The sequence below is a fragment of the Xenopus laevis genome, chromosome 5S (genome assembly GCF_017654675.1).
Source record: "Xenopus laevis strain J_2021 chromosome 5S, Xenopus_laevis_v10.1, whole genome shotgun sequence".
In the NCBI taxonomy this organism is placed as follows: domain Eukaryota; kingdom Metazoa; phylum Chordata; class Amphibia; order Anura; family Pipidae; genus Xenopus; species Xenopus laevis.
Genome location: NC_054380.1, coordinates 17,515,946 through 17,539,191, shown reverse-complemented (window position 1 = coordinate 17,539,191; position 23,246 = coordinate 17,515,946). Strand labels below are relative to the sequence as shown.

Sequence of the window (23,246 nt, the reverse complement as noted above, 5' to 3'; positions counted from 1 at the left end):
GGCGGCAGGTACCAAGCTTGTGCCCACTGTACATTACAATACAATCATTATTCTATCCCCAAGGACAGAAGGCCTCTACCCACGAGGCACTAAAATTATGTTATGCAGGGAGACCTGTCAGTTCATTCCTAAGGAGGGAAGGAGCTCAGCAGAAAAGTTCAGAGGGATCAAAAGATTTGCTCTAGCAGCCCCTATGTGCTATTATTATTATTACTTGTTATGGAAACTGCAACCTCCTTCCCTTTCTATAGTGGCACCTGTTGTGTCAGGTTCAGTTCTAGCGAGTCTCCCGTTTCCTACTGTAGCGGACTATACCCAGGCATGGAGTCATCTGAACGGCTAACAACATATATGCTGGTTAGCCATGTTTACTCCATGGAAGGTTAGGCCCAACACAACCAGCAATGGTTAAATACATAAGAGCATGAGGCCTAGCATGATCTGCACAGTATGGATACAGTGAAAGCTAGGTCTAGCTTGATCTATTCTAAAAGTAAAGGTATGGGATCCACAAACCTATTCTCCGGCAAGTTCCAAACTACAAGAAGCAGTGAGGAGCAGTGGGCAAGGTGGAATATAAGTAATAAAATGACAGCGCAAGACAGATGGACACGGCCTTTCCTTCAGGTAATTATCCATGCTACAGACACGTGCCCACATGCTAGATCCCAACCCAACTGTCAACAAAACACAAAATATGTGTTTTGCCACAGGGCAACCCTGCTTATACCGTCATCAACTAAATTGTCCATTTACACTGGCCAGATAACCCTGGGGCAAAGAAAGGCTCAATTAGCCCAAACAATCCAAGACAAAGGAATGTGGCAGAAAGCAAGTGGAGGCATATCCTATATCTTTTCATCTCATACACTAATTGAGGAAGAACTATGGAATGCAGGTTAAAAGTCCTTTTTTTGCCACCAAAAGTCCTTTGAGACAGACCTTCATCTACGTTGTCCTGTAAAACCTACATATAATTATAGTCACATCTGGAGGGTTCTCCTTGTGCCCCGGGCATCCAAAAAGGGAACAGAATGTCCCACAAGTCCCTCCTTATCGTTTGCTTCACAAATGCCCAAGTAACCATAAAAGACGAGACGTCATTTGTGAGACGTTTCAAACAGAGGGAAGATTCAGTTTCTTACTTCTGGAGACTAGAGAAGGTCTCCATCCCAAACTACGTGGAATGATAAGCCCGCGGCCATGAACAGCAGTTGTGTCATTTGCATTCAATGGCCGCGGTCCAAGCCATGACTCAACACCCAGGTGTCCAACAAGAACCCTTCTTCTAGAACAGGGGTCCCCAAAATTATGATCCACATTTCAATGTAAAGAAAAAGTTGGAGAAGCAAAAACAATTTGTGGGGGTACCAAATATGGGCTGTAATTTGCTACAGGAGGCTCTGTTTGGCAGTACATCTGGTTTATATACTACAAAAACTTGCCTCCAAGCCAGGAACTCAAAAATAAGCTCCTGCTTTGAGACCACAGAAGCAATGTCCAAACGCAAGTCCATTCCAGTTCTCACTACTACCCCTAAAAACATAACACAAGGATCAGCAATGGTGTAACCAAATCTGTTCTCTGCTCCTTCCACACCTTATATTAAAGCACATGGGAAATGTTCAGCTTGCTGCAAAGAAACACTGATTAAATTGTCCTCGGAGGCAGCTCGTCAGCAAGGGAATTAGTGCACATTTGCTTGCTTGCTGGGGACCTTCCTATGAAAACAATTTGAAACAAATCTTTAGAGAATACAACAAAGATAGAAACAAATGGCAAACAAACGCAAAATTCAATTTGATCAGGCCCTGAGACAATCAATTGCCACATCAATTTCAACATAAAGTAGGAAATAACATTGGCATGAGAGGGTTCAATCTAGAAATACTAAAGATTGACAATTTTCTATTTTCCATTAAATTTTCAATTTAGTAATTTTCTGACCAAATTGCATGACTGATGGACTAGGTGTTGAATCCTCTTCAGTGCCATGAGTCCCATCAAACTGACATGGGATTGTAATGATCAACACAAAGGTAAAACAAGGTGATATATTGCCCATAGTAGGAGATCACTGTGGGAATAAAGCCCATTTAACAATCAGACTGATACGATCGACTCATTCTGCCTATGGACATGCAGCCAAATTGTACCCCCTGGTGTCATCCTCAGATGTTCCAGCTACAGTTTTGTGGACAAGCTTTGAAACATATTAGTGCTGGTTCTAGATATTAAACATTTCAGTAAGATGAAATGTGCCCATTTTCCCCAAGAGATGCAAAAAAGAACCCACCAGAGTTGTGTGCTCAGAGCTGTTGATTGTTGGGTTAGAAAAAGTCCAGTAAAATGAAAGGGCGAAGCTAAGCACAAGTCATATGGGTAGGTGCCAGCCACTCTGGGAAAGATACAGTATGCTTTAAGGCAGTGATCCCCAACCAGTAGCTCGAGAGCAACATGTTGCTCTCAGACCCCTTGGATGTTGCTCCCAGTGGCCTCAAAGCAGGAGCTTATTTTTGAATTCAAGGCTTGGAGGCAAGTTTTGGTTGTATAAAAACCAGGTGCACTGCCAAACAGAGCCTCAATGTAGGTTGACAATCCACATAGGGGCTACAAAATGGCCAAAGGTTGGGGACACTTGGGGAGGTTATTTATAGGGATGCACCGAATCCAGGATTCAGCATTTTCCAGCAGGATTCGGCCGAATCCTTCTGCCCTGACCGAACCAAATCTTTGCATATGCAAATTAGGGGTGGAAGGGAAATTGCATGACTTTTTGTCACAAAACAATTAAGTAAAAAATGTTTTCCCCTTCTGCAAATTATGATTTGGTTTGGTATTTGGCTGAATCTTTCGCGAAGGATTCGGGGGTTCGGCCAAATCCAAAATAGTGGATTCGGTGCATCCCTAGTTATTTATTAAAGTCCGAATGCCAAAAAGTTTCTAGATTCTAGTTCTAGATTTTGGGATTCATTATACTCTGAGGATGGAAAAAGTCAGAATCCAAAAATCCACCATCTTATAAGTCAATGGGAGAAGTCCCGAAGATTTCCTGATCTGCGCTGGGTTTCGTGCAATAATCCGAAGATTTTGTGGTTTTCGGTCAAAAGTATGAAAAAAAATAAATCAGTTTTCAGGCAAAAAAAAAAAAAAAACGGAAAAATTTGTACAATCTAAATTTTTCACTATTTTTTTTCCCGGACAGGAAATTTACGGGAAAATTTATTGATAAATAAGGGGAAATAACCTGTGTGGATTTGGTCGGAGTATATTTCAGAAATAAATTAGATATTTTCGGATTTTATTTATTTGAGCATTTAGACACGTGCCAATCTTATTTTGGTGGCAAATTTTGCCTATTCACAGGCAACCATGAGTCAAGACAGTAGGTGAGACTTCATTAGTGATTGCTTGGACTGTGCTGGCTAATCCACAGGTCAGGCGATGCATGGGTAAAAAGATCACCTAGCGTGAAATAATCACCAGGCATTCAGGGAGGGCGATTCCCACTTAAGTCTATAAACATCTTTCTGCCCACCAAACTCTGTACATAAAACAGATGGACACTACTAGCAGTCCAATTGGCGATGCAGACCCTTCAGTTACCATCTACAATGATATTGTGATGGCTCAACCAACCCTGACTCCAAAAGCACTATCCCTAAGTGCCCATGAAGCCCCAGCCTAAAGCAGGTTTAACCGTACAAATTCTCTGTAGAGGTAGTGTCTTATGAATAGAACAAACAAGTCTCTAATGCAGTGATCCCCAGCCAGTAGTTTGTGACCAACATGTTGCTCACCAACTGCTTGAATGTTGCTCCCAGTGGCCTTAAAGCAGGAGCTTATTTTTCAATTCCTGGCTTGGAGGCAAGATTTGGTTGTATAAAAACCAGTTGTACTGCAAAACAGAACCTCCTGCAGCCTGCCAGTCCACATAGGGGCTACCAAATAGCCAATTATAGCCCTTATTTTGTACCACCAGGAACATATTTTATGCTTGTGTTGCTCCCCAAATCTGTTCACATCTGAATGTGGCTCCCGGGTAAAAAAAAAGGTTGGAGAACCCCTACTAATGAAACACTGCCCTCCAGTGCTACGAAAAGCCTATCTAAGCAGCAGTGCGGGCTTCCTTTTATTCATCTTACAAAGCTGTCACACTTTGTCAGCGGCCAGCCTGTAATGGAAATGCTTGACTTTAAAAAAAAGTTACATTTTATAATTTTATTATAAAGGGAGCATCAATGTTTTACTCATGAAAAAACATAAAATAAAAACCGTACATTTTTCTGAACCAAACTTGGGTTACTTGCAACATACTATGGAAAAAAAAAACAGGAAATCCAGCAGACAAACAAATGAACCCTCTGTGCCAACACAGTGGGCTCGGCAACCTGATACCAACCTGAGCTTCCTTCTCATTCAAATGAAAGGCTGTAAAACTCAAGAAAGGAAAAGGCATGAACTGCAAACTGCTCTGTATTTATCGGCTCTAAAAATACCCGCCAGCGGTCACACCCTTTCCTGAAACTAAAACATGAGGCAAACGCTATGCCCCCCACCCACTTTCATAATCATGGACACTTACACCAAATGCTTGTCCTTACAGTAATGATTCAGCCCGGGGGTTAAACACAACCACACCAGATTTCAGGAATAATCGATGAATGAGGAAACCGGCTGCATGTGAGATATAGATCCGTTACCTCCGAACGGGGACAGAGCAATGCAATACGATTGTCGCGTGCCACTTCTCTAAATAAAGTAGGTTTGAGCATGACGGCACCAATACAGGTTCATTTGTACATATAAAATACAAGAGCCTGCACAAATGAATTCACCAGAGATCATGTAGTCTTAGATGACAAATATGTCTTCTCCAGGATGTCAGGTTAAGAAGGGGCACTGCTTACTGGCTGTTCTTAGCCGTGACATACAGGAGGCATTGCCCAGATGTTCAGATATCTATACCTCAGTACCATCCATGAGTAATAAGCCCTGACATGACACCCTGAAGATCACAGAGAAGACAGGCTTCAATGGAAATATTCTTGAAGAACTCACTTTGGACCCTCAACCCGACCTGCTATACTCCTTCACTGCCCCCATGCCAACCCTACCTGCAAGGTGTTTACTTCTAATCCGAACCCAGGACTTGCAAAACTGGAAGTGTCATTCTGGAGGCAGATCAACCAAGTTGGTGGGTGGCAAACAATCTTTTAAAGGAGACATTTTGTTTAAAAAATAAGAATGTACCAGTGCGTTATACTAATTTAGATAAATTGTGCTCAAAGGAGAAGGAAAGGCTAAAATTAAGTAAGTTTTATCAGAAAGGTCTATATAAATACACCAGTAAACCCTTTGGGTAAGGCCACACGAGGAGATTCTGGGAGATTTTGTCGCCTGGCGACTAAACGCCTCGTCTTTTGCGCGACTATCTCCCCGAACTGCCTCAGTGTTTTTCCCCATAGGCTACAGCGCAAAGTCGCCTGCGCTAATGCACACGCGGCGATGCGTTTTCAATTTATCGCCAGGCGACAAAATCTCCCCGAATCACCTCGTGTGGCCTTACTCTTTAAAGTAATATTGCTCTGAGTCCTCTGTCAAAAGAAACCACATTTCTTTCCTTTTATTGTGTACTCATGGGCTTCTGTATCAGACTTCCTGTTTTAAGCTTAAACCTAAAGGGCAGGGCTTGAGCATGCTCAGTTTGCTCCTCTCTCCCCCTCCCTCCTCCCCTTCCTGCTGTAATATGAGCCCAGAGCTATGAGTGAGCAGGGAAACACACTCAGGAAGTGATGTCACACCAAGAAAATATGGCAGCTGCTATCCTAAAGAAACCAAGAGAGCTTCTAGAGCTGTTTACTCAGGTATGGTAAAGCATTCTACAGAATAAATAGTGTTATAGCTTGCACTATTGTGGCTAATCTATTGGCAATAAACGGCTTTGCTAGCTTTCAGGCTGATTTATTAAATATTTCTACAAAAACCCTAATAATCCCTCCCTTCTCTTCCTGCTCCCAGAATTCCCAGGGCAGCCGGCGGCACTCAGCTCACTGAACCAATCAGCACCTAGCAGGACTGGATAGGGAACTGAAGCATGTCTTTGCTTGTGTAACTGCGGGGCTGTGATTGGCTGTCCCCCTCCTGCTGTGATTCCGTAGGGACTGGTAGGACACACCCACCACTCATTTGAAACAGGGACCAGTGAACATCTATAAGGAGCTCCAATAAAGTGGTTATTTTTAAGGATAATATTCATTTTTAGAACCCTGTAAAAGCAACACCATATATTACTCATAATTGCCTACAAAAGTCTCCTTTAACTCAGGGGGGTAACAGCCTGCAATCTACCTGGATACCCAGGAAGGGTACCCATGAACCACCAACATGATTTGGAGCTTTTCTGCCTAAAACCTGACTGATTTGCATGTATTCTGCTCGTACCCCGGGGACAGGAGCCGATGCTGAATTCTGGCAGGGGTTGGAATAAAGCCCTATGGTCAATGTGATTCTAAAAAGAAAAACCATGTTATTTTTGAGCTTCTGCCACATGTACATTTCAGCTGTTAGTGCCAAAGAAACTGCACTCGTTACAAGAGAGAGGTATAACTATTACATGGCCACTTACCTGTATACCCAGCGGACCAGCCCCAGGATGCAACCATCGCTAAAAGCCATTTAAACATGACTCCTTCAATATGCCAGAACAGTTTTCTGTCTATAACTCTGACCGGCTGCAGAGCTATTAAATATAATACGTAGGACGGGATAGCGACCATGTTGTTAACGACCATGAAGGTGAATCGGAGAGCCATTCTAAGTATTAGAAATCCCATCCTGCCGGTACTGTCCGCTGTGATCGCCATCTTCCCTGTGCCGAACGTCAGCAACCCCTAGAAACAAAAATAAAAATTATTGAGTATAAAATAAAGTTTAACATTCGTAGCTGCGCTGGCTTTGAGGGGTTAAAGTTACTGGGGTGGGGATGAAACACTTCCCAGCAGGATGCAAAAAGATCAATGCAGATTCCCAAATCAATGGGTGTCAGGCAGCTCCTGCCAAAACCTGCTAACAGGAGCTGTACTGTCACAATGGCTTCCCTCTATCAACTGTCCATCACTTAAAGAGCAGAAAGTAGCGAGAACACGCAAATCCAATAGGACTATTACGCAGGAAATGAAAGGGCAGATTTTCTTGTATGGCACAAAGAAAGAAAATAGAATTCTTAGCAACTTTCCAATGTACGTCCATGAGTCACATTTAAGAGGTATAAAAAAAAAAAAAAATCTTAAAAAAAAAAAAAAGGTTTTCTTTGAATGACAAAATCAATGTACAAAATTGTTACTTAAAATATTCAAATTGTTAGGAAATGGATTTGCTTGTGAAAATAGGTATTTGGTCGCTAGCTCTAAATCTTGACAATGGTGCAGATGGCAGTTTGTCCTTAGGTGAATTAGCTGCAACATTGTTACAGGAGTCAGAACCAGAGAACAGAACGTTTACAAGATGAAGCAGAACTACAACTCCCAGACTGCAGACCATCATACATATGTATGGCTGAAGATTAGAGAATGAGACGATAGAGACAATATTGAGTGCTTTTCCGGAGGTGCAGAAGGTTTCAGATTCGGGGTGGAATCTATAACCCTCGATTCGGATGAATCCTAAAATGCAAGGTTGGGTGCCTCCCTAACTACAATGCAGCTCATTCAGTCCATTGATGCAGCTCATTCAGTCCATTGGTAAAATAATAACTGGGGCCTATAGAGACCCACATCAATGTACTAATTCAGCCCTTACCCAATGGGATTTCTAATATTCAAAATCTGAATGTTTTTTTCACCCAGATATCGATGGATCAGAACCTTCCAAGGGCCTCAAACATGGGCTGCTAAGCTGCCATCCAGAAAGTTTTGGACCGGGGTATCTGGGGCCCACTGGAGCTGCCAGCTCAGGGACTCCCTCAAGAATCCCCCCCCACCTCAGCCAAGCTCCTTCAGAAGCCAAACTTGACCCAACCTGCCTCCTACATGCACCCAGCAACCCTCCCAGTGTGCCTTTTACTTCTCCTTTCACCCGCAATTTGAGCTGATGGAATGTGCCCACAGTTCCGGGGAGCAGACATGAGTAGGCGGGGCCAACTGTCTTTTTTTTTTTCTCCAGTGTTCCGGTGACCCAGGCCGACCCTGTGTCTGGATAGGCCAAGTTAGCAGCTTTTTTTTTTTTGGTACGGCTCAACTTTAACCATGTAAATAAATGGTGATCCCACTACCCGGAACAGTATGGCATTCATTTCCTAACACAGGTGCAAAACAGCACCGATACAGTTACCATTAGCAACCCAAAAGCAATTTTTCAGTCTACTACTAGTTGGAAAATGAAAGCAAAGAGCTGATTGGTTGCTGTAGGTCTCCCCACTGGTGCAATTTATCACTTGTGTTATTCCATCAGTCCCTATACATCACGGGGCAGGAACATGCTGAAATCATGAGGAAATGTGCTGGGGTTGCTAAACGAGCCAATCTCAGGACACTAATTAACCCCTTTAACTGATAGCAGGTTCCATACCTTTAAGCATGTTGCCTGCTGCACGCGGTCAGTTTATTATCAATACTCTGCTGCTGCTATTTATAAAATGCACACTCAGAAAAAACCCTGCCCCCAGAGCTTACACTCTAACACTGATGCCTGAGGCAGAGGGAGGCGAGTAAGCGCAGGAATAAATCCCAAGACATCTACAGTCAAAACTCCATGGACAGGCATTCAGACATTCCTTTTCCCCAAGGGCATTTGCCCCGGGTACCATAAGAATGACATTCAGTGTTTTGGAATGTGCCGCCGGCTTCTCAGAGTCTCTGATCTATAGTCCGGCTGGGCATAAAGCAATAGATAATGTTTATAACAACAGGACAGGAAAGGTCGAAAGGTTTCCTATGTCTGAAACCCACAGCCAGCTGTTGCTGGACTACATATCCCAGCATCCCCCGACAGCTAGTGGGTACTGCTGTTCAGGAACAATAAGCAACTTATGATTGGCTAAAGCCCCTCCCAGTCCTATAATACAGATGATTATGGGTGTTAATTTCACGAAATAACATAAATATTAAATAACCTTGTAACATGTATAAGGAACATAAAACAATGTCAATAAAACATCAGTGGCTTCTCAACTGCCAGCAGGCATCATGTGGTACAGGAATGCTGTATAACTGCAACAATGTCCCGCTGCTACCTGATTCCTAGGAACAAATAAAGGGACAGAGTTTTTTTTATGATGCTCATTAGCTCTGACACTTTAACAGGATTTATAATGGGGATTGTGCAAATAAAAACACTTTAATCCCCAGTATGACATTGCCGGGCATGATTGCACAATTGTGCTGCTCCAACTGCCAGTTAAGGGTCGCCGGGGAAATCCCTTACTCTATCTAAAAGATATTGTGCATAGACAAGAGAAATATGGCAGCAGAGGCAGAGTCCTTTCTATAAAGATTTGTAGAATGTGCAGGGAAGGAATTAAAGGGGATGCAAAGCCAAACGTTCAATTTTGCCTAATGAAAGAAAATGTCTTTTTCAAAAAACTTTCCACCGTGCACTCATGACACATGTATCTGTAACGGAATTGCTGTTGAAAGCAGTTACCCGTCTGTCCTGTAGGTTAACTATTGAAACAATGTAGCAGCAGCCAGCTGATTTACAGACCAATGAAGAAACATGCAAGGCTGCTACGTTGTTTAAGAGACGGAACCAGCAGTGCAGAAAGGGACAGACACACACACCGCTTTCAGTTGCACTTTCTATTACAAGATACTGAATGAATATTGGGAAGATGCTTAGAACGGCAGTTTTTATCATTAGCAAAATGTATTTTTGGGGTTATATACCTTTATATATTTTTTTAGGCAAGTGATGGTTTTTAAGATAAATATTAACATTTTGTAAAGGGGAAATACAGTATGCCTTTACATAAATGGTCACCTGAAATAAGTTAGCGATTTACTTATTTTAGGTGACTTTACAGTTGGTCTTCAATTATTTTATTCGGACTAGTGGGTAATGAAAAATGCAAACCGGCTGCAAGGGGTCACTGACCCCGGCAACCAAAAATTGCATTTGCTGTACAATGCGAAGAAGCAAACGAAGCTGCAACCACAATAGCAAGGGCATAATAATAACAACTAGAAAGGGTATCTAGGCTGGGTTGGAGGCTCTGGGAAATAGATTATTATTATACAAACTATTCTTAAGGTGGCCATACACTGAGAGATACGCTCGTTTGGCAATGTCGCCAAACGAGCGGATCTCCCTCCGATATGCCCACCTTGATCGGGCTGATCCTAACGATGCCTAACGGGTGGTCGGATCGCGGGACCGCATCAACGAATAGATGCGGCCGCGATCCAACGGGATTTTTTGTCCCATCCGATCGAGATCTGCCCGACTTTCGGCCAGATCTCGATTGGTGAAGCCCGTCGGGGGGCCCCATACACGGGCCAATAAACTGCCGACACGGTCTGTCGGTAGCTTTTATCGGCCCGTGTATGGCCACCTTTTATAGATTACAAGCACACAGAGACATAGGAATAGTGTATATTAGGGCTCAATTACAACACTGTACAGTCCGACTTTCTAAATGCTGCCTGTTCACTAGGGTCATTAATAGCATTTAACGGGCCGGACCCAAAAAAATGCACACCTGGTTGGGTTCCTGACAGGCGCAAACCACACTTTTAGAGATTCGCTTGTTTGGCGACCCTGTGGCGAGGTGGTCGATATTGGATATAGGGCCCAATGATCGGATCACATCAAGGAGAATCTGGATATGCACAACCAACTGATGCGGTCATTGATCAGACAGGATTTTTAAACCTGCTGATCGACATCTGGCCCAGTTTTGGTCAAATATCGATTGGGGAAGCCCGTCGGAGGGCCCAGGCCAAGATTTGCCGCCCAACTTCACCCACATTGGTTCGGAAGCACTGGGGATTTGCACAGAGTCGAACTGGGACACCATGGGCCCACCCAAAAACCTTTGACCAAGGGCCCACCAAGTAATCTTAGACCAGGGGCCCACTCGCACTACTATTATACTCCTCACTCAAACTCTATACTCCTAGTCTCTTTTCTTTACATACTATAATCTGTTATTCCATCTATTTAGCCACTTCGTTCTCATAGAAATAGGGAATGGCCATGAAATAGGCCAAATGTTTAGCAGCCTGAGGGACCACCGACACCTGGGCCTACCGGGACTTTTCCTGGTTCCCCGGTGGGCCAGTCTGACACTGGATTCGCAGGTGACACAATAGTTTTAAGTATTTCCTGTGCCCCAATCCCCAGTACTCCGGACCTGATGCTGAAAATTTGCACAAAGGAAGATGAGGGGACGATGAACGGCAAAAGGCCTAGGGGCTCCTGCTATGTAGATCCAGCCCCATACACCCCTGAATTAACCCATCGGCAGCTTATATCGGCCGTGTAGAGACCCTAACTTGCTCTGATTTATAAAGAAGCGCCTGCTATGCTTCTCCAGTGGGCAGCAGGCCAGGACTGGGGGGTCAAAACAGCCCCTACCAGCCCACTATATGGTAACTTTTTATGGAACCATACAGCAGCCCCTCTGGCATTTGCCAAAACCCACAGATTGCCAGTCCGGGCCTGGTGGGCAGTGCTTTCTAATTCATAGCAGTCGTGTTGGGGGGCAGCTGTTGCCCAATCTGAAACACAGAGGAAGCAGACCCTGCGGTTGCAGGGGGGACCAGGAGGTATAGGGGGCCCCGTGAGGCCCTACTCAATGAGCCATTCCAATATTTATTGGTATAAGTGGGGGGCCCTAAAATAAATTTGCTGTGGGGACCAGTAACACGTAGTTACGTCACTGAAGGTACCCCTAACACACAAGGGGTTCAAAATCAATGACCTCTCGGCCCTACCTATAACCAGTCCTGCCCCCAAGAGCTGACAATCAAGCCCAGCTCACGTGTGACTCTACAGACAGACAGACAGACACAGAGTGCTGCTAATGAGACAATGCCAGGCATGCAATGATGAGGCTACAGAACAGCACGTGACCAGCCCAAAAAAAGAATCCTTGCAGCGATCCATCCTTCTATGTATAGGTCTGATCACGTGCCAGGACAGGGAGGCTCGTGCGCCTCAGCAGCTGTACAACTACAACTCCCACATGCCCCGGTGCTCAGGCGTGATTGTCAGGATGAGGTGTGAGTTGTAGTTGTAGAGTGCGCAGCCCGGCACGACTGGGGCGTCAGAAGCAGCGCTGTCCGCACAGCAATGGGCAGAGACAAGGGCACAGATGCCCCGTTGTACCAGAGAGCAATGGGCTACAGACAAGCGGATGGAGGATGCACTGGAAGACAGTGTATGGCATTGCGCATGCGCACACAGTGCTACATATACATGTAACGGCTCAGCCGCATCCCGCTCTACCCCAATAACTTCCACCCACAATCCCGGCGTCTCACCTGCGGGGCCCCCGTTTCCCGGTGTGTGACAGAGTCGGTCGGAGGAGCTGGGGTAGGACGGCCTTCCTCCTCCTCCACCCCCTCCTCCCAGCAGCGCTGACTGAGATCCCCGTCCAGCGCTATTCGCATTCGGAGAAGGCTGCCTCCTGATTGGACGAAACGGATGAGGGATCGTCCAGTCGCCGCTCGGAAGCCCCGCCTCTCCTCCGACGAAAGGGGACAATGGCGGCTCTGGACTCTCACACAGCTGAAAGAGATGTTAGCGTCGGGGATTGGCGAGGGGGCGTGGTCAGTGAGTGGGTGGGGTTGCACTTTTCCATAGCTGGGGGGTGTGACCGCTGACAGGGATTTACACCGACTGCTGGGCCCTAATGAGTCTTCTTAGGAGAGCACAGGCGTTGTGTGTCAGTGTGTGGGTCTGTGAGTGTCAGAAACAGGCAGAGCTGTGGGGCCAGAGTGGAGATGCTCCCCCTGGGACCGGAAATGTGTGTCTGTCTGAACTGGAGCTGCTGCTCTGCTTACTGTGAGGTACACTGACTGCAGCTGATTCTACTGGAACTGGTGTCAGTCTGACCGAACTAGAACTCTTTATGGGACCAGTGTCTGGATCTGACTGGCTGAGAGGAGTGGGGCTGAACTGGAGGTTCTTACTGGGACCAGTGTGTGTGACTGAGAGTGCTGAGCCTGAACTGGAGGTTCTTACTGGGACCAGTGTGTGTTACTGAGAGTGCTGAGCTTGAACTGGAGGTTCTTACTGGGACCAGTGTGTGTTACTGAGAGTGCTGAGCCTGAACTGGAGGTTCTTACTGGGACCAGTGTGTGTGACTGACAGTGCTGAGCTTGAACTGGAGGTTCTTACTGGGACCAGTGTGTGTGACTGACAGTGCTGAGCTTGAACTGGAGGTTCTTACTGGGACCAGTGTGTGTGACTGAGAGTGCTGAGCTTGAACTGGAGGTTCTTACTGGGACCAGTGTGTGTGACTGAGAGTGCTGAGCCTGAACTGCAGGTTCTTACTGGGACCAGTGTGTGTGTGACTGAGAGTGCTGAGCCTGAACTGCAGGTTCTTACTGGGACCAGTGTGTGTGTGACTGAGAGTGCTGAGCTTGAACTGGAGATTCTTACTGGGACCAGTGTTTGTGACTGACTGAAAGTGCTGAGCTAGAACTGGAGACTCTTACTGGAACCAGTGACTTGTGAGGAGACGGGCTTAACTGGAATTTCTTACTGGGCCCAGTGTGTGTATATCAGTGTGAAGTATGAAACTGAATGGGAGCAGCATACTGGTTCCAGTGTGTGTATCTGACTGGGAGGTTTGTGCCTTAAGCTGGCCATAGACGTGTAGATTTACCTTCATATCGGAATAACGACCGTTCTGTGCCATCTCCTGACCTGCTAATAACCATTCAGATCAAATAAAGTAGTCAAAGAACAGATCAGGCGATGTTCTGCCGCTGACGGCATTCGTACAAAAGTTATGTCCGACAAACGCTGGTGACAGTCTCCCACTATCGTCAAATCGGCAACACATGCAGAGATATTATCGGTAACTGTCAGAAATGTTCTAACCTGTCCGATCAACTGAACAACCGATCGCCATTTCATGAAAAATGTCGGGACACTCCTCACACAGCCCAAAAACCAAATCTTTGCATCCATGGCCAGCTTTAGGCCTAAAAACTCAGTGGGAGATTTTGTAGGAAGGTGTAGAAATTGAGAGATTGCATAGTACAAACTGGATGTAGTCCCATGAGGTTGGCTCTATAGTTACAATGCACAGGAATTTTCAGATCTTAGTGGCATCATTATTATCTGACTTGTTCTCCATTATCTCTTTTAGCTCAGTGACAGTGTGTTGTGCTGTATTATACAAGCAAATAAAAATACACTCACACCTTGTACCTTTATAAGTCACCGAGGGGTTCCATGATGATATAATATCCTTGTATTTTGCAATAGGTGGTTCTATTATTCAGTGTATCATGAAGAGTACATGGATCAACACCTAAGCTCTGTGGCAGCCATCTTCATCCTGTGGCCCTCTAGTAGTTCTTCAACTCTTGTTAAGTTGTTTAGTAACTGCTGGAGGGCCCCATGTCAGAAATTCCTGACACATACACAAACATATCTAACTCGTCCTACAAATAATTGATCGTTTTAGTGAAGCCAATATTGCTCACCATGGTGTAAGTGTTTATCATTGACTTTTAATCAATCTATTTGTCCACTGATGGATGCTCCACAACAAGTATCATTTATATCTAGGCATAGGCAAATACCTATAGGAAAAATTCCCTGAAATAGAAACAGTAATTCTCCTTTAACGTACCCAACTTAGGGGCAGATTTACTAAAGGGGGAAGTGGCCGTCTTTCGTGTAAATTAGCCAGAAATCCCAGGGACATCACCAATTTCCTAACAGACATAGAGAACCATTTGCTAGTGAAAGAGACCACCTATCTCAAAAGAGACCGTCGCTAGCGTAGTTTTTAGGGATGCACCTAATCCAGGATTCGGTTTGGGATTCGGCCTTTTTCAGCAGGATTCAGATTCGGCCGAATCCTTCTGCCTGGCCGAATCCGAATCCTAATTTGCATTCGCAAATTAGGGGCGGGAGGGAAATTGCATGACTTTTTGTCACAAAACAAGGAAGTAAAAAATGTTTTCCCCTCATTAGGATTCAGATTCGGTTCGGTATTCGGCTGAATCTTTCACGAAGGATTCGGGGGTTCGGCCCAGGTCCAGACTGAGAATCAAAATAGGCCCTGGCATTTCAGGTACATAGAGGCCCACTCAGCCAACACAGAGGTCCAAAACAGCCCCCACCAGCCCACTAAATAGTGACTTTCTATGGCACCTTATAGCAGCCCCTCTGGCATTTGTCAGAACCCACAGATTCCCAGTCCGGGCCTGGTTCGGCCGAATCTAAAAAAGTGGGTTCGGTGCATCCCTAGTAGTTTTGCAAACATATATGTACCTGCCCTATTCAAATTGCCCTAAGCGAAAGAGTATTAATGAAGTTTCGCTAGGCAAATTAAATGTTGGCAAAAGATCGCTATAAAATGCTTGCATTGATAAATTAATGCTAGCGAAACTTCACCAGCGTTCGGCTGCTGAGATGCTAATTTGCATTTTAGTGAATTAGCGCAGTGGTAGCAAAGTGTGGCGGATAGTTCACTGGCAAAAATTCGCTCTTTCGTGAATTTGCCCCTTAAAATAGATGGGTAAGTGTTGTTTGAAACGATGAGTTCCTAAATAATAAGAACCAGGCGTCTTCTTAACTGATCTGTCATTCGTGTGTACAGATATTAAAGTTGGAACGGATGCACAGAACTTTATCCTTAACAGAATTGGTAAAATGATAGTCCCGGTGTCATGTCTGTTTCGATAGGTTATCTACAATTCAGAACAACAAGTACATGAGGCAGCTCGTTTACATTCCAGGACTGACTTCATTAGTCGAAACATTAGTTCTATCTGATCATTTTCTGACCAACAAATAATACATTATATTCTTCTATTTTATAGCTCGGGGGGGGTTGTATTTTATATAGTATGAAAGGAATTAATGGGGTCATTAAATCAGTTGTATGTATTATTGTGCTTCATCGTTTTCAGTTCTTTGTTATATTTTGGTTTAACTCTATGAATTTTGTTATGTTTGGAGAAGCACTGATTTTCGGAAGGACGACTGGAGCTTTTATTGTCACTCTGTGATGTCAAAAAATGACTAATATCCATGAATTTTAAAATCTATGGCTCAGTGGAAATGCAACCCTCTGAGCTATAAATGGCATTTCACCACCTGGCAGTTAGACAGAAAAGTTAGGGGTTGGCGGATGCCAAAACACTACCTGCCTCAATGTATACTATTGACTGTAAAGTTTGATGCAGGAGAGATAATGGTCAATGGCTGTTGTTCTTGGTTTGGGCTACAACCCAAACTGAAAGCAAATCTTATGACTACATAATACAGTGACATTTTTTAAAATTCTGATTCCTACTTTTTGGCAACAGTTTTAGGAAGGCCCTTTCCTTTTTCAGCACCATAATGTCCCCATGTTCAACGCAAGGTCTGTACAGGATGGTTTTGATGACATGGTAGTGGGAAACATGACTGGCCTGAACAGAGCCCTGACGTAAACCCAACTGAACCCCTGCGGAATCAATTGAGATGCCAACTCTGAACCAGGTCTGATCCCCAACATCTTCATGGATGTTCAAATTGCCTGAATGATTAGACTGAGGCACCTCCCAGAGACCCGTGTGCTGATGCACCATACAACCTCAAAAGCCATTTAAGTTTTTCAGTTTAAATAGACTGATCGAATTTGGACTTTTTTTGTCGCCCTGAGCTGCAGATTACCCTCGGAAGCCTTTTGAAAAAGTCGAAGGACGAAACGCGTCAAGGCTAATACGCCATTGCTAAGCGCCTGAGGTCTACACGCGGTGGGAAAAGATGGCAGCGACTTTTCGCACATACACCAATAGTTTGGAGACTCTTGGGAACGCTGAAGCGGTGACTATGGGAAACATTATACTATATGTGAACTTATCACTGGAACATTGTGAGTGTATTTTTATCGATTTTTTATTAAAAATGTCTACAATTTTACACTATGTTAGTGAATTCTTATAGTGGGATGAAGTTTTGGAGCCGCATGTAAAATCCGCTGCTGATATCTACGCTTCTTTAATGTGCAGTATCACTTAAACGTTTGTGAGTACCCCTCTATATAAATCCGCACGGGACAAAGGTTGAGATAGTGGATAATAAAGCACAAAAATACGCTGGAGTGGATACAAGGGACACTTTATTTATTGTATAAGTTAATCACAAAAGGTGTGTGAACACATTTGGAAAATACTACACCATATTGGCGAAAATTTCTCTCTTCTTTTTTATTCTCTTTTTCTTTTCTCCGTGAGCCTGACCTCGTGCTGTGAGCGCTGGTTTTTCTTTGAAACTTTGGATCCTTGCAGATTGCCCTCAGCATGTGACAATACAATTTGAAATCTATAATGTTGTCATTTAGAAACTATTTGCCTCATTGGCCCTAACGAGGAAAAATTCTGAGACACAATCAAATATGTTGTCTGGTATATTAGTATTATATTACCACCTCCCCTCTCCTTTTATACTACTCTTTCTTTCTCTCCTCTTCTTTCCATTCTTTCCCTTTTGTTTAAACTTTTTCATTTAAATTGTTTTGTTTTGTATAATGTTAGAATGTTGTTCAACTTGTGGGGTTATTTATCAAAATCTGAAATTTTCTTATTATCTAACCACTCTGGCCAAATCTGCACGGACTTTCCTCCCTATTTATCAATACATTTTCCCAAAAATTTCTTGTGTGGGAAAAGACTGAAAAAATCCAGATCATACGAATTTCTCCGATTTGTTGCCATAAACTGCAACTTTTTCAGAAACCACAAGATCTTCGGATTATTGATCGAAACCCAGTGCAGATCAGGATATCTTCAAAATGTCAATGGAACATCTGCCATTGACTTGTACATGAACTCAGCAGGTCTAAGTTGGAGTACTTTTTTATTCAGACTTCTGGGTTTACATTTTTTTTTCTATAAATAAATCGTGGTTTTCCCCTTTAAAAGTCAGACTTTAATAAATAAACCCCTTACTATCACAATTAATCCTAATATGATTATGTGGCACCGCCAGAACTGCTACAATATCAGAAAAGTTAATTTAGTAACAACCTGTCAGTTGTTGAATTTCTGCTTTGTATTTGAAAATTAATAAAATAGCTGAAAAAAAAAACCATTTGCCTCCTGTCCTTTAACTTGGGTTACTATGAAAACTGTTTACAAATCATAAGCTTAAAGGAGGGAAAGGTCTTTTAACTTGCGGTGCCAAAAGTTAGGTACCCATAAGTGATTGCTTGTTCTTACCTGAAACCCTGAGCCAGTGCACCTATTAGGAGAAAACTGCACAGGGCCGGGATTCTTCCAGCAAGCACCACGGATCAATTGTTTTCAGGCTTCTTCTATCTTCAAATACCCCGTGCAGACGCATGCTGAGTAGAACGAAATAGCCCATTTTTTCATTAAAGTTCAGCTTTTTGCTCTACTGCCCAAGAGGATCGCTTATAGTGCTTGCTGGAAGAATCCTGGGCCGGTGCAGTTTTCTTCTGATAGGAACACCAGCATGGAGTTTCAGGTAAGTACATGCGATCACTTGGAGGTGCCTAACTTTTGGCACCTCTAAGTTAAAAGACCTTTCCTTTTCCTTTAAACGTATCCAGTTTATTGTGCCAATGTCAACTTCTAGCTCCTTTGTCCTAAATCAATTTGTCAGCAATTTACAGTAGAGACAGTGGGAGTTGCCAGATTGTTTGCCTCCGCAAAAGCCTTGTCTGAAATGTCGTCATATAACAGACACCCCTAGATATAATACATTTTTTTTAAAAAACATCATCAACATCTATTTAGATTATCTCAACAGAAGTGTGAGGACTCACCCTAGTGGGCTGGCGGGACGCCCGCCACGGTCATCATCTTCATTCCTCTATGGCATGCGCGGCGCTCACTTCCAGGGTTTTATGAATTTTGAATATTTAAAGGGGCTTTTGGCTGGTAATCATTGCCCGTTGTTAGGTCTAACTTGCTTAGTATCTGGGTGCAATTTTCTGTCTTTTTAATTCCAGTTTTCTGACTATTCTTTACTCTGCCAATCCCGACCCTTGCCTGCCTGTTCTTTGAACGCTGCCTTTACCAACCCTGTCCTGATTGACCTTGCTTGAACTCCGCCTGTATTGACCATTGCCTGCCTGACTACGCTTTTCATCTATTCCCTGAACTGTTGCCTTCTGTCCAAAACCTTACTTGGAAACACACATGCCCCTTTGCTCGTTTATAACATCTGCTTTGCTCCTCTCAAGTTAAGACCTGGTGGCATCTGAGTCGCTGAGGGCTCCTCCCGAGGCCAAAGGCGGCTGCTACAGGCTGAAGATTGAGCCATGACCAGGGAGCTTAGCAGTTGTTCTGAATTTAGGGAGCCGTACGTGACAAGAAGTAGGCAATGTGCGAGGGAAATAAAAGCCTGTGCAGATAACTAGTTATAGGCTCATACTATCTTCAATTCCTTATGTAAAATACATTGAAAATAAAACTTACTAAATAACTATACCCTAAAAAAATATATATACTGTGCTTACTGTAACAACCCAGAGGTTCATCTGCCCTATAACCCCAAAATTGTTCTCATCTTGGATCTTGTTAGGCCATCTTTTGTGAGTCAGTGGCAATGCACATGCCCAGTGAGCTCTGGGCTGCTGTTGTACTTAGGGATTGTGAGAAATCATTCTAGCCTAATTTTTTTGTTGAGGTATAAGTTCTCCTTAACTTTTTTTTCACAATTATAGGTAATTTAATATATTTTGCAAAGTTTAACTTTTTTCAGATTAAAATGACTTATTTCCTCACTTAACTGTTTTTTTTTTGTGGTTTGGCAGCTGAACATTCCAAATGTGTGATTCATGACAGAACGTAATCCGCTTGCTGTACTGGGGTGTGACTCAGGGTAAGCAGTTTGTAGCAGGATATATGTCAGATTGAGGAACTCAAATTACTCATTACATTTCTTCACAATGGTCAAAAAAGAGTAAATATAATATAATAATTTTTTTTTATCCAAATGAAAGTCTCCATTTATCATTCATGGCTGCCTGACCCCCACCAGTGCACTGAATATGAACTGGCCAATCAATTTCCTTCTGCATGAATGCAATAATCTTCTTAGATATAGCACAGCCATGTCTCTTGCTCCCTACAGAAATGAATACCATTTGTATAACAAGCACATTTATTTTTAGATTGCATACCTTGCACAGGCCACTTGTTTAACCGCGGGAAGCACGAATATGGAACAAAGCCTCCGCGTCTCCCATGAAAATGAACAATCTCATGAACATGAAGGTCTTTCTAGGCAGACCCATTTAATGATTTAAATGCATTGAAGGATCATCATTTTGGCGTTTCTATAGAAATATACAGTAAGTGGTCCATTACAGGTTTTTTAAGTATCTGCATCGCTCAGTCGATGAATGTTAAAGCAATGAAAGGATGAAGAACCCTGGCATATCACATATTGAGTGTTTAGACCATCCCAATCAAGCAAAGCAGCTGCTATCCTTCACATGTTAAATGACAACTCCCGGCCTCCCCTCATAAGGGTCTCACGCAGATCTGTCAGCCACAAATCATATCCACAGCCAGTGTGGCCTTTTAGTATTACATATCTGAACAAGCACCTTAATAAGTCACAGTACTCTATTGTAGCAGAATTTACAAATATTGCTGTCTACATTCTGCTGCAAGTTCACTTTAAAGGGATACTGTCATGGGGAAAAAGGTTTTTTCAAAATTAATTAGTTAATAGTGCTGCTCCAGCAGAATTCTGCACTGAAATCAATTTCTCAAAAGAGCAAACAGATTTTTTTATATTCAATTTTGAAATCTGACATAGGGCTAGACATATTGTCAATTTCCCAGCTGCCCCAAGTCATGTGACTTGTTCTCTGATAAACTTCAATCACTCTTTACTGCTGTACTGCAAATTGGAGTGATATCACCCCCTCCCTTTCCCCCCCCCAGCAGCCAAACAAAAGAACAATGGGAAGGTAACCAGATAGCAGCTCCCTAACACAAGATAACAGCTGCCTGGTAGATCTAAGAACAAAACTCAATAGTAAAAACCCATGTCCCACTGAAATACATTCAGTTACATTGAGAAGGAGTCTGACAGCAGTCTGCCAGAAAGCATTTCTCTCCTAAAGTGCAGGCACAAGTCACATGACCAGGGGCAGCTGGGAAATTGACAAAATGTCTAGCCCTATGTCAGATTTCAAAATTGAATATAAAAAAAATCTGTTTGCTCTTTTGAGAAATGGATTTCAGTGCAGAATTCTGCTGGAGTAGCACTATTAACTGATGCGTTTTGAAAAAAACATGTTTTCCCATGACAGTATCTCTTTAAGGAAACCTGTGCCTTTAAATGAGAATAGATGCGGTCAGAAGAGAATAGGTAATAATAATAAAAATATTTTATCTGGCAACATTGTAGTCGCCAGTGTAGAGACTCTAGCAACATTGTAGGTCTTAAAGAAGCAGATTAGACAGATACATCAAAAACCCTAAAAAAGACCAGTTGACTGGAGTGGGGACCCTTGTGTGTGCCCAACGGAGGATCTGAACCTCCACAGGGACATCATGAAATCCACCTGCCTCCTGCTGCGAACAAAGCTGCCCAACACACACACCTGTGCCAACCTCACAGACCAAGGGTGGAGGAATCCACTTGGACAAGGGCCTACTGGGATTCTCCTGAATTTTCTGTGATCCAGTGTGACCTTGGTCAGACTTCAGATAGTGCCCTGGCTTACAACATAGGCTTTTATTTCATATTTTCTCTCTGTGTACTAAAGCATTATTGATATTGCACCACTGGATTTTCCTAACAAAATGTTTGTGCAGGTCTGAGATCTGTGATTTAAAAAAAAAAATTGTGGAACCGAAGAATAGATACAAGAACTTTTCTACTCCCACTGATAAATTCTTATAATGGATACCTATGATAAACTTGAGCTAGGGGAGAAGATTCTTGGCAATAATAGTTATAAAAGCTTTAAGGGCATTTTCTGGACAGCAACATCTTTAAATAGAAAAAAATAAAAACCTATCCACAAAGGTCTCACTCTAAAGTAAGTGTAATGGTGGCCATAGACATTACAATTACGATCTTTCCTGGAAAAGATCTTTCCAAGAAAGATCATTAGTTTCAATACACACGTGTAGAGCTGAATCGTCAGATATACAGGTAGAAACAATAGAATTGTAACTCTATCTGATGATTCAGCACAAAAAATGGCTGATGTTCAATTGCCTTCAAAGATGCCCGATCAAAATTTTTTAGCTGGCCCAGTCGATTAGCCGACCGCAATCCAAGTCTTCTGCCGATATTAGTCGGCTTGTCTCCCACCATACACGCGCTGAATTTCATATGAAAATTAGTTTTGTACGATATTATTTGTGCGTCTATGGCCACTTTAAGGGGCCGATTCACTATGGGTCGAATATCGAGGGTTAATTAACCCTCGATATTCGACTAGGAATTAAAATCCTTCGACTTCGAATATCGAAGTCGAAGGATTTAGCGCAGATAGTTCGATGGAACGATCGAAGGATAATTCCTTAGATCGAACGATAAAATCCTTCGAATCGAACGATTCGAAGGATTTTAATCCAACGATCGAAGGAATATCCTTCGATCAAAAAAAGTTAGGCAAGCCAATGTGGATCTTCCCCATAGGCTAACATTGAGTTCGGTAGCTTTTATATGGCGAACTAGGGGGTCGAAGTTTTTTTTAAAGAGACAGTACTTCGACTATCGAATAGTCGAACGATTTTTACTACGAATCCTTCGATTCGATGTCGTAGTCATAGTCGAAGGTCGAAGAAGCCCATTCGATGGTCGAAGTAGCCCAAAAAAAACTTCGAAATTCGACGTTTTTTACCTTCGAATCCTTCACTCGAAGTTACTGAATCGGCCCCTAAGTGCATGAAACACCTAGAACACCCACTTTGCACAACAACTATGCAACAGAACCCCAAAAAACTGTGGACCCATCTCATCAGCAGGAAATCACCACTATCAATGATCAATTAAACAGAACAGGGACAAAGGATGTGAAGTATAGACTTAAATTGTAGAAAAAGAAACACTGCTGGTAAAGAACAAGAATAAAA

At 43.2% G+C, this 23,246-nt stretch overlaps 1 protein-coding gene across 3 annotated transcripts in view; it reads right to left on the bottom strand.

Annotated features, from left to right (window-relative positions):
- lpgat1.S (lysophosphatidylglycerol acyltransferase 1 S homeolog) overlaps positions 1–12,731 on the bottom strand; it is a 55,008-nt gene extending 42,277 nt beyond the window's left edge. Inside the window, exons 1-2 of one of the 3 annotated variants that reach the window (XM_018264291.2) lie at positions 12,483–12,731; positions 6,629–6,893 (exon numbers count right to left, since the gene is read on the bottom strand). In XM_018264291.2, coding sequence (XP_018119780.1) covers positions 6,629–6,893; positions 12,483–12,611 — 394 coding nt within the window. In that variant the 5' untranslated portion in view covers positions 12,612–12,731. 3 annotated transcript variants of the gene reach the window in all.
- Positions 12,732–23,246: the final 10,515 nt, after the last annotated feature.